The 12,328-nt window shown below is 44.3% G+C and overlaps 1 protein-coding gene across 1 annotated transcript in view; it reads right to left on the reverse strand.

Moving 5' to 3' along the window:
* QSOX1 (quiescin sulfhydryl oxidase 1) overlaps positions 1-12,328 on the reverse strand; it is a 101,418-nt gene that overhangs the window by 50,347 nt on the left and 38,743 nt on the right. Inside the window, exons 3-4 of the mRNA XM_053246921.1 lie at positions 5,746-5,794; positions 1,650-1,752 (exon numbers count right to left, since the gene is read on the reverse strand). Coding sequence (XP_053102896.1) covers positions 1,650-1,752; positions 5,746-5,794 — 152 coding nt within the window. The remainder of the gene's footprint in view (positions 1-1,649; positions 1,753-5,745; positions 5,795-12,328) is intronic.

The raw sequence follows: 12,328 nt of genomic DNA on the forward strand, positions 1-12,328 counted from the left end.
GATCCATGTATGCTGACTCAGAAGGCTGTCCTAATAAATAGTGGGGCTTACTCTCATGTAACAACACACAGGATTGCAGTCTTAACCGAAGGCATCTCCTTGTACAATAAATATGGGGAAGAAAAGTTATATCCATGACTGTGCACAAGTCAGACATGAATAGCATGACTGTTCCCAGTTTGTCATACCTGCATCCGATTCACATGTAACAAAATCTTACATGGAAGAAAGTACTTCTGTTTTCTTTGCATGTTACGCAGACTAGATACAGATTGTAGCGTGTAACACATGGACATTTTTAAATGTATGTATACACAAGATGAACATGCAGCAAAAACCCACATTCCTATAAAGTGCCACCTTGATTAATGTAATGTTGGTGTTATAACAAGGGAAGTGGTTCTAATTCACAAAGTCATAGAGGAATGAATCTCTCCCATGTTCCAATTGTACTCTGGAAATACATCCATAAAACAAACGTTTAGAAAGTGAGGCCTTAGGCAGTGGAAGAGAATCCAAGTCTGGGTCTCTCAGAGCAGTCAGTTCCTCCAAAAAGAAAAGCCAGGTTCCTGTTTGGGGGCTAGCTCTGGTTAGCCGGCAGAAAGGAAAAGGCACTCTGGCTTCAAGACACAGACAAACTCTTCTCTATTATCCCTTTCTGAAAGTCTTGCTGTGCCCTTTCAGTGAAGCCAGTCAGGGCACTAGAACCAAGCTCTCATATAAGCGAGTAGAAATGAGCCAAACCTGAATGGCTGGGTAACCTTCATTACATTTATTATACACCTAGCTACAAGTGAATGAACAGACTTCCAGCTGCACCCTTCTGACGTAAATAAGAGCTGGTGTACCAAGGACTTAGTGGCTTTCAGTGAAGAGCTGAAAGCCACTAAGTCCTTGGTTCAAATTTTGCCTTTGCTGTGAATTTAATAGGTGGCCTTAAACAAGTCACTATTTTCTCAACCTCAGCCCTTCCCTGTAATGTGCAATATGGGAATCATAATACTGAACTACATCACACAGTTGTTAGAATGATTACTGAGATGAAGAGATAACTCTGAATACTCAAAAGTGTTATATAAATACCAGGCCTTTACCAGGGTGTTTTTTTTTATTATTATTATTATTTAGAAGATCCAGTTCTAAAAATTTGGGAACCAGACAATGCACTGGAGGAAATCAGGGCATTTAGTGACAGACAGTATGCAAGAGAAAGTCAATGGGCTTCTCTTTATCCCGTTTACAAGTAACAGAAGAGAAACAGGGCTGCCTGAGACAAAGAAAAGTTTTATTAAATAGCTCTACTTCTGAATATCTTAAGCCTAAACTTAAATTGTTAGATTTCTAGGCACCATGGCTACCTGGGATCTGTCAAGCCCTAATAAATACAAAGTGTCAGCATTAATCTTATGGAGTAACATACTCAGGGAAGGCCCATAAATAGCTAATCTTGCCTGAGACTGAAGCACAGATTCAGCATGACTCCTCATAGCTGAATGCATTCTTAAAGTGTAAACAGAAAGTTTAAAAGACACCACCACAATACCATAATGAATATATTGAAACATACACACCCCAAATCCATTTACTAACGTGTGTGCGGACACACACTAAAATGGCACTTTCCACTTTTCATTCATGTCCTAATATACCTGATTGGCTCCAGAGGGGGGCAGGCAGGAGGCCACACGGTTTCATGTCTCTCTAGAGTAGCGATTATCGACTCCCTCAGGTTCCGAATGTCATCGCCATGATCTGAGTGGGGGTAGGAAGCATACTGCAATCAGATCCTGGTCCAGTTACTGTGCACATTCCAACACGCCCACCCACCACCCACCACAATCCCAGACAGCTGTCATACACTAGCAAGATCACAACTTGCCAAAAACAGCTTCTACCATGTCCAATTCTCGATGATCATGGTGGGGCAGTGTTTCTTAAGCATTTTGAATGAGAAGGTCTCCCCTTCTGAGCTTACTCTATCTCTCACACTCACACCCAACCTGCACTAGCAGTCTGTTCAGCAGACATGTGTAGGTGGTTCCTGTGGCACAGCATGCATTCTGTAGCTGCAAGTGTGCACAGCAGGTGAACCAAAGTTACAGATTTTAATTTTAGCATGCGTTAACCCTGTCTGAGCCACCTAATGGTGCAGCGGGGAATTAACTTGCCTAGGGAGCAAGAGGCTGCCGGTTCAAGTCCGTGCTGTATGTTTCCCAGACTGTGGGAAAGACCTATATTGGGCAGCAGTGATATAGGAAGGTGCTGAAAGGCATCATCTCATACTGCACGTGAGATGGCAGTGATAAACCTCTCCTGTATTCTACCCAAGACAATCACCGGGCTTTGTTGTCGCCAGGAGTCGATCCCGACTCGACGGCACAATTTTAACCCTGCCTACCCTGGTGCCTGCACTTTTTTCGCTGGCAACAGAGCCCACCTGATACCTAGGCACTGACAGGAAGGGACAGTTTTTAACCTGAGCTGCTGCTTGCAGAGTTCCTGATCAAAAAGAGAAGTGGGGTTCCCCAGCTATTGTTTGTCTCCCTGCAGCAGCAGATCATTGGCCCTAGCACTTGTGACACTCAGCAGGAACCTTTCAACTCCCCTCCCCAGGGAACCTCAAATATACAATTTGAGAATCTTGGGGTACAATAAGTGTAGGCCACCTCCAGCCTCAGAGGCAAGATGCTTCTGAATACCAGTTGCAGGGGGAGCAACAGCAGGAGAGGAGAAACACCTCCATTTCTTGCCAGTGGGGCTTCTCAGAGGCATCTGGTGGGCCACTGTGTGAAACAGGATGCGGAACTAGATGAGCCTTGGGCCTGATCCAGCAGGGCTGTTCTTTTATACTATTGCCTGGATACGAGGAAAATATTGTACCAGGCTGCCAAGAACATCCCATAATCCAGCCAGGGAACTACTCCCCAGTTTAATTCCTATGTGGCTCATCTCAGACAGATGTTATCTCTTCTCCCAAGTACAACCTTAGATTTTGCTTCCTGTATAAGAATTCCACGTACAAAAGAAGAATATCTTCTGGAGAGTGTCCTTGAACAGACCCTCTCAAACTCAGCAATAAGAAGCCTCTTCAAGCAAGAAAGAGCAACTGTCTGATCCTCTCTCCAGCTGGAAGCAGTCAGTGGCTGCTTGGCTTTGTCTGGTGAGTGTACCAAGGTGCTGGCCTTTGCATTACAGCTCCTGGACGAAAAGAAGGGACTTCCAGAAAAGCAACTTGGCCTGTGAGAGAGACAGGCAAGCCTGTAGGGATCCCTGTAATAACAGGGTCACTAAGAGATTACTGCTGCCAATATGAGTATTTATATATCACTTTTCAACAAAAATTCTTAAAGCAGTTTACACAGAACAATGAAAGGATGCATATATATATACATGCATGCATAAATAAATAATTGATAATAAAATTTAAGAAAGTTCCCTGCCCCAAAATGGCTCACAATCTAAAAGAGACAAGATAGACACTAGCAACAGCCACTGGAAGGATGCTGTGCTGGGGTTCGATAGGGACAATTACTCTCTCCTTGCTAAATATAAAAGAATCACCTTTGTAGAAGATGCCTCTGCTCAGTTAGCAGGTCACAGAGTACTGGAGACTGTAATCCCAGCTGCTTAGCTGGGACCTAGTAGAAGTACCAACTCTTACGTAGACATATGTGGAGCATTCTACGGTCAGAACATTCTGCCTTGAAACGGGCTATTTCGAGTATTCTGAGCTTGAAATAGAAGAACACTCTTAAAAACAGGGCCTGTTTCTAGCTCTGAAACAGAACGACTCACTCCGAGGCAGAATGTTCCAACCCGTTTTGAGTGCCATTCGGGAATCCAAAATGCCGCTCTTCTGGCTTCTGCGCATGCGTAGTGGCCATTTGTGTGGTCAGTACCACCACATAAATGGCCGCTGTGCATGCATAGAGGCCAGAAGAGCGCCATTTTGGATTCCAAAATGGCACTTGAAATGGATCAGACTGTTCCAACGGACCAGGACTGTTCCACCAAAACCACTGGCTCGAACGATTGTTCCGATGGAACAGTCTGGAAATTGTGTGTTCTGTTCTGAGCTCGGAATGCAACTCACGAGTGTGTTTTGTGCACACCCCTACTCTTCTACTAATAAATAAATAGCAGACAAAACCTTTCCCATCACTTTATCTCTATACCAGGAAAAGTTTCATTTGCTAAATAGCTAAATGCCAGTCTGTTCAAAGACACAGGAGTAGACAGTAAAGAGAGTCAGCAGCCGTATGGCAAGGGAACAACTTTGGAGCTATAGCTGTGGGCAAGAATGCTTGAACACATGTAATCAGAATGGGGTGGGAGCAAATTTAGCTGCAAGGTTTACACTGCAGTTGGAAAAATGACAGCTTACCCTGCCAAGGTCAAGAAGTTGCTCAAAGGGCACCTGTTATGAGACTGTATCAGATGCAGTGAGGAGCCTATCAAGTGTAAGATTCATTGCGGGTAGAGTGTCATGTTTTGGTTTTCTCAAAGAAAAAGGGAGAAGCAGAGTATATTTTTTGGTTACATGAAACTTGCCAAATGCATTTTGATAGCAATCTTCCTCAGGGGCAAGGGGTCTTCATGTACCTTGTTCTGATATACCAGGTAAAACAGCTCACTTATTTAATATGTTTTTCAAGAGTAAGAAGCACAAACATCTCTTGCCCCTAAAGATACTACTTATTGAGAGATGAACAACTGTCACATAATAAGTTATAGGGCTGTCCAATCGTATCAGTCCAACAGGAATATCTGGCAGCAGGGAACTCCAATAGCTGGAATTTTGACTAAATTCCCTGCTGTTTTATTGGAAACCCTTCAACTTCAGATAGTAATATCAGAACAAAACCAACCCAGGAACTTGGAGAGACGGTCCCCCGAATCCGGCTTCCAAACCTGGATTTAAAAGACTGCAACCCTGGAATTGGGGGGGGGAGTACCTCCCCACAGGAAGCACTCACTGGTCCAGTGGGTGCTTCCTCGGGGAGTTACCTTGGCCCCCCACTCTCTGACATTGGGGGTGAGGTTCTTAAAGTCCAGGTTGGCAGCTGGCTTGAAAAGAAAGTCTCTCCAAGCTGGCTTCCAATAAGAATTATTGGTAGAATACTGAGTCAGTGCCAGTGCAATCATGATACTTTGGGGAGGCCATATCGACGACCCCAGATTGGGGGGGGGCATATCATTATTGGATCAGCTTTCCCCATTTTCCCCTTCCATGCTATCAAATGCTAGGGAAATGAATGAAATGTTTACATTGGAAGTTTGATGAAGGTGCTGAGAATCTTCTGTTGAGATTTTTAGGTGGCTCCCAGAATTACCATGTCCAGAATTCCCTGAAGAAAGGAAGTGACTGGTAAATCAGTTTAAGTCTGTGGTGTAGATTCCAAAGAAGGCCACAAAAAATGGCCCCAACACCAAAACTTATGTGGAGGACAACCGCCAGCTTTGACAACCATGGTATCCTTGCTGCTCTGACATTTTATTGCTTATTGGTAGTTATAGAATTTCATTGCTTTAAAATGGTTTTATACTCTGTTAGTAGCAATGCTGAAAGTGCAGGACACACATTTCTAGAACAAAGCCCTCCCTGTGCCCTCTGCTTCATTTGGGTGGCAGAGAACGAATAGCTCAGTTCCCCCAAGGCAGGCCCAACTTGTCAAACTAAACTCCAACCAGCACCTCAATAGCAAAAGTCAGAACTTAGGCAGGATTTCATTTCAGGATACATACGGTAGAGTCTTATGCCATCCTCTGGTTTCTTGGAAAAGGCCTTGAAGAACTGAAAGGAAACAAACCACAGAGTTAGGTTCTGCTTTTAAAGATCACCCTTTGCAAGTTTGCCACAGCATACTGAGTAGGCACCCAACTGCTGAAGCAGTAGAAACTGCCAGATTTCACATCCATATCTTTAAAAGATCTTGCCAACTCCTGTCAAAGGGAATGTAGTTACTTCTTGAACTCTCTCACTCTTTTCTCTGTTTCAGTTTCTCTTCAGTATCACTTCATATTGTGGTATGTGTATAACTTAAATGCTGCTGTTTGTGGATGCCAAGGGTGGCTGGGAGGTGTGCTGGCAGTTGGGAGGGCAGGGCAGAGGAGTCTAAGATGGTAATAGAGATAACTTGACCAGAGTTACTCATGCTCTGGTAACTTCTTGCTTTGATTACTGCAATGCATTGTACATGGGGCTGCCTTTGAAAACAGTCCGGAAACTGCAGTGAGAAATAGGGCAGCGAGATTATGAATTGGGACTGGAAGTTTTGAGCATATTATGCCAGTGCTTCGTCAGCTGCACTGGCTCCCAGTCTGTTTCCAGGCCCAATACAAAGTGCTGGTTCTAACCTTTAAAGCCCTAAATGGCTTGGGAGCAGGCTATCCGAGAGAGCGCCTTGCTCCATATGTCCCAACCTAGACCTTAAGATCTTCTTCGGAGGCCCTCCTTCGAGTGCCATGGCCAAAACAAGGTGAGGTGGGTGGCTACTAGGGAGAGGGCCTTTTTGGTGGTTGCACCCCATTTATGGAATGGCCTCCGCAGTGAGGTTGGCCTGGCTTCATCACTTTAGACACCAGGTAAAGACTCAGGCCTTTCAAATTTAAATTTTTATTTTAAAACTTGATTTTAAGAGTTTTTTTAAATGGCTTTGTATTGTAATTTTCTCCCCTCCCCCTTTTGTTCTGTTATGATTTAATGTGTTGTGTGTTTTTATTTTATGTTTTAATGTTGTGAGCTGCCCAGCAGCTAACAAACAAAGTTTATCAATTATTTACTACTACTACTACTACTACTACTACTACTACTACTGTATCTTGCCCATCTGCTGAATATTTTGTTAAATTACTGGATATCTGACTATATAGAGATTTAAACATACCAAACAGATTTTTAAGAATTCAGGAAGACGCAGCTGCTGCTTCTCCCACCCAGCTCCTCCCCAGCACCATTGCTCACTCTTCCCTTCCACTCACTGCTGGGCAACACAAGATAACTTTCTGCTTCAGCAGGTTGAGAGGAAAAGGTCTGTGAAGTTGCCAGGGGAAACAGGACAAGAAAAACTGAGGCTGGATCCTTTTTAGCCACCGTATATGTGTTAAAGCAAATCCACACAACTTGTGACCCATCAAGCCAAAGGCAGTCCACCAGGGGCTCAAGAAACCTCCATGGTTTGTTTCCTGCCCACCTGCAAAAAAAAAAAAAAGGGGGGGGGGTCACCAAACACCTGGCAGCCCATGGTACATGACTTATGAAACCCGTTTGGTTTGGTGGGTCACAAGACGCTCAGGACTGTGCTAGGACAGGCAGGGCAAATCGTAACCTGGCAGCCCTATCTATGAGGCTTGTGCTGTGTTCCCAGTTCTGTCTCTAGACCTGCTGTGGATTCTTTGGCAACTCTTGTGAATCTAGGACAGTGAGTGCTTTGAGACCTTAAAAAGGCACAAAAAGTACTAGATGGGGAGATTTTTTTTCTTGTTTTGTAAACCACTCCCATATATGCAAGAGCCGAGTTGTTACAGAATTAAACAAATTCATCCTTGAAGCTTTCAGCACATGCTGATTAGGTGTTACAAGTGAAAAATGAACAAAGCAGGGAGAGAAAGTGAACTCAAACTCCCAGAACCAAAAAGAAGTACAAATCAACCTGGCATTCCACCTTCACCTCCTGGCAAAGCTCCCAGTGAGCAAACAGATCTTGCAGCTACATATGCTGAAGGTCACACACAAAGTATCAGACTGAGTAACCTGAGAGTTGAAAGAATTCTACAGCTGGGGTCCTTTCCCACATAATCTCATCATAAGCAGCACATTCAGATAGCAGCCCTTTGGATCAGACTAGACCAGACCTGCTCAACTTAGGCCCCCTCAGCTGTTTTTGGACTACAACTCCCACAATCCCCATCCACAGTGGCCAATAGCCAGGGATTATGAAAGTTGTAGGCCAACTTCTGCAGAAGGGTTGAAGTTGAGCAGCACTGGACTAGACGTTACTTTGAGACTGCTGACCCTGAACTCTTCCTCTCTTTTTTGGTAAATATAATAGGGGTGGGGGTGGGTGAATCTAATTGAAATGGGAGTTGTCGTTTTTTTAACATTTTGCACTCAGCAAAGTCCAAGTCCAGATCATGAAGCGGGCTTGTCAAGCTTGGAGTCCTGTGCCAGGACTTATATCTTCAACTTTTGGCTGAAATTGATTTATTCCCCTTCTGGCCTAGCTCCCCTAATTTTTAAGGATGAACATCCCTCTGACCGGATGCACCTAATTACTGAAAAGCCAAAATCTTATGGGCTGTCAAAGGAGTATCTTCTCCCTGTGGGTTATGATAATGCTCTGGCGATCCTTAAGAGGCTTATTGATATGGAACGCCAGACAGATTTAAGCCAGGCACCAAGCCTGGGAGCCACCAAGCCCTCACAAAAAACAGCTAAATACCTGTATGTCCTGATATATCCAGCACACAGAAGACACTGGCTTGGCTGGACGCGCTGCCCTCTGCAGTACTAGTCTAGAGGGTAGGTATAAGAGAGTTCCTTATCTGGAGAGACTGTGCCCTTGTGGAAGTGGGAATATTGAGACATTTGGCCATGTGCTTCTGTATTGCTCTTTCTATCGCGAGCTGCATTCCAAATATATTGCTCTTCTCGTTCTTAGATACCCTAACAATTCGGATGAATTTTATATAAACTTATTTCTTTCTGATAAACACACTATGTCTCACACTCAGCAGCCAAATTCTGTACGAATGCAATTAAAATATGCTCATGGTGTGTCATAAATGGTTAGTTTTAATCGTCCCTCCATTTTCTTTTTAATTTGGGTTTATCCTATATTTTTTAATCTCAATCTTCTATGTAACTGACTTTTTAGATGTATATGCATGTATGTGTTTATACTGATATCTACCCTCAGGGTAGATTTATTTGATTTAGATTGTGAATTTGATCAAAGATCGCAATAAACTGAGCTGAACTGAACTATCAGCAGTCCAGATCATGCACCCACATGTGTAATCCCCCCCACACACTTTCAGGGGAAAAAAATCTGATGCCAGTTGGTTCTTGGATGCTCATGAGAGGGCCCAGAAAGGGGACTGTTTCTCATGTTCTTCCCCAGTCCAGTATTAGAAGAAAACACATTTCGGGGGAAATTTGTCAGAGAAGAATTCTGTTTCTTAAGTGATATTTTTAAGTGTCACTGGTTTCCAAAAACGGAAGGGACTTGATTTGGAACATTTTTGCCTCAAGCAGTTCTAGTCTCTATATATGACTGTTATATAACATCACAAAAAAGGAGTGTACAGGTGGACCTCGTTACTTGCAGTTACTTCCTAGGTGGCCAGAAATGACCTCAGAAGTAATTTCTGGCCACCATTTTGTGGCTCTTGGGGGGGGGATGCCTTTGATTTTTCCACAGAAAAATGGCAGAACTGCAGCTTTTGGGGGGCATTGCAGGACAGCTGGGGACCTGCAGAGCACAGCACATTTGTGGATTTCTTCAGTTTTCAGCCTTTTTAACCCATTTTCTCTCTTCAAGGAACCTAAACCCCCAATTCCTCATTATTCGTGGTTTCACTATCCACAGCTTCAGCCGAGAACAGAACCCCCACGGATAATGTGGTCCACCTGTATATGATCTCTACTTCCTCCCTCCCATTTCCCAAGAGGTTAGAAAGAAGATGGGGCGGGGGAGGCGGGAGGGAGACCTCATTCTGTAAGATCTCTTTTTGCCACCTTCCCACAACCATAATTTATTCAGTCGTCTTCACTGTTTAGGGCAAAGTCAGAATTCTTCCTTGTTTACCAGGCACGTACAGCTTTTCTTAGTCCCAGCTCTGCTGCTGTCCTTTAAACTCCTCTAATACTTCCTGCCAGCTGTACACATCCTACCTACTCAAGAGATGTACAAGTCAAGTGTTTGCTTTACAGGCTGGGCCATGCTTAAAAGCTGTTTGTAGAAGTAGATCAACACAAGCAAAGGAACAGCAGAACACTGCCACATCAGCACATTTCCCTGGGAACTGAACAGGATTGCAACAAACACCAGAATTAAAAAAATGTATGGAAGAGAAAGCAGGGAAGGGAGGGGGATGGGTGGGCATGTCTGCAAATCTGTACTTGAGAATCAAACTGGAGATGGTATTACACAGGTACTCATGTGTGTATTGCCTGAGGGGAAAGTAGTTTCTAGGGGGAGAGAGAGATTTTAAACACTGGGGAAACTGGCAGGGGGAAGGAAGGTTTAAACCACACCTCCCCTCCAATGTTGTGGCACCAGCTGAATCCTCTCTCCTGGTGGCTGCTATTAACACCTTTGAAAACTGTAGGATATTTTATTCATGCAGATTTCCTACATCATGTCCAGTTTGGCCCTAAAGCTCCCAAAGATTCTGCAACAGTTGAACCCAAATTTTGTCATTAGATCATGTTAAATGAGCAAGCTTACTGAAGTATATAGTTTGCATAGTTTAGAGGGTTTTTGTTGTTGTTTTGCAAGTTTGGGAGTGCTTGTGGAAAAGTCTCAAACTCTTGCCTTAACCAAATGTCTGCTCAGGTTCCATACAATGCCTCCCATCCGCCCCCATCTCTGTGTTCAAGCGCCTGTGGTCGATTAGTAGCTACAAACCAGGCTCATTCCTGTGGAGACCTTAATCTTCTGACCCAATTACATGTTTAAAAAAGAATATTTAGAAGAGCTCAAGTCGAAAGCGAAAACCTCAGCCACAAATGAGTAGGTATGAATTCAAGGATTTCATTCCAAAGAACCCCAGTATTGGTCATCCCTGTCCTAAAAGACCAATGTGGCTCCGTGTTGGAAAAGGCAGAAATCCTTCCTACCAAAACACTCCAATACTGTACTACAAAGCCAGTTTTGCATAGGTTGCTGTCCACATTAATCCTGCAGTCACCCCATTAACTGAATAGGGGTTACCATGGACAGAAGACCTCCCCACACACACCAAATATATGACTTTGGGGGTAGGGCAAGCCAAATGCACACAGCCTATTCTTTTAAAAAACAGTGTAACATAGGAAGCTGTCATATAGGAAGCTGTCATAAGTCAGACCATAGGTCCATCTCGCTCAGTATTGTCTATACAGACTGGCAGAGGCTTCTCCAAGGTTATAGGCAGGAACCTCTCTCAGCCCTATCTTGGAGATGCCAGGGAGGGAACTTGGAGCCTAGATGCTCTTCCCAGAGTGGCTCCATCCCCTGAGGGAAATATCTTATAATGCTCACATGTAGTCTCCCGTTCATATGCAACCAGGGTGGATCCTGATTAGCTTAAGGGGACAAGTCATGCTTGCTACCACAAGACCACCTCTCTTCCCATAAAATCTTGTCCTATCTTGGAGCAGCCAGGGAGGGAACTTGAAACCTTCTGCTCCTCCCAGAGCGGCTTCATCCCCTGAGGGGAATATCTTGCAGTGCTCAGACATCAAGTCTCCCATTCATATGCAACCAGGGCAGACCCTGCTTAGCTATGGGGACAAGTCATGCTTGCTACCACAAGACCAGCTCTCCTTTCCTCTCCTCTCCTTACAGTTGATTATTTCTGTCTCAGTTCAGGTTTTTGCTGCAATTACTCAAAACCTGCACTGGCATGATTCTTAGGCACTATTTATACATGAAATAAATGGGGGAGCATCTGTCAAAGCAAGCACTCTGCTAACAAACCTCCAGCTCCTTATTAAGAGGCAAAGGTTTCTCAACACACTGTGGAATACTCAGCTGGTTCTCTCTAAGGCCCGATTTACACAAGATGTGGACCACGTTTACATCGGCTGATCTGCATGCCAGGTTAGCACATCAGCAATCAGCAGCTTGGGCAGCAGTGCCACTGGCATGCCAGCACTAAATGTGAATGGGCCAGTGCATGTTATAAGCGCAGCCAGGAGAGGTTTACATGGTGAACCCAATGCCTGCATCACATATAGATCAGGACAGAACAAACCAGGCCAGCGCTGCATGGTAGTAACACAGGTTCACTGCCTCTTAAGAAAGTACAGCAGGAGTTTTAGCTGCATGCTTACTTTGGCTAAGGGTTTGTTAGTATTAAACTATGTGGACTATTTAACCAATTAGCTCTTCGCTGAGGGACCAGAGGCTGAAAGCGATGCTCAGCTGCCGCCACCACCAGCAACAGGATTGCTACTTAAAAGAGCCTCTTCAAACACACTTTCAACTGGTAGGTAGGAACCAGTTCATATAAGTGAGGTAGCTGCTCCCCTCTCCTCCAGTCCTTCTCATGTATGGAGCACAGAGAAACCGGAAAGCAAATAAGCTAGTATACTGTATGGAGAAAGTCAGCAGCTATTTCT

This window comes from Hemicordylus capensis, chromosome 4 (genome assembly GCF_027244095.1).
Source record: "Hemicordylus capensis ecotype Gifberg chromosome 4, rHemCap1.1.pri, whole genome shotgun sequence".
NCBI classification, from domain to species: domain Eukaryota; kingdom Metazoa; phylum Chordata; class Lepidosauria; order Squamata; family Cordylidae; genus Hemicordylus; species Hemicordylus capensis.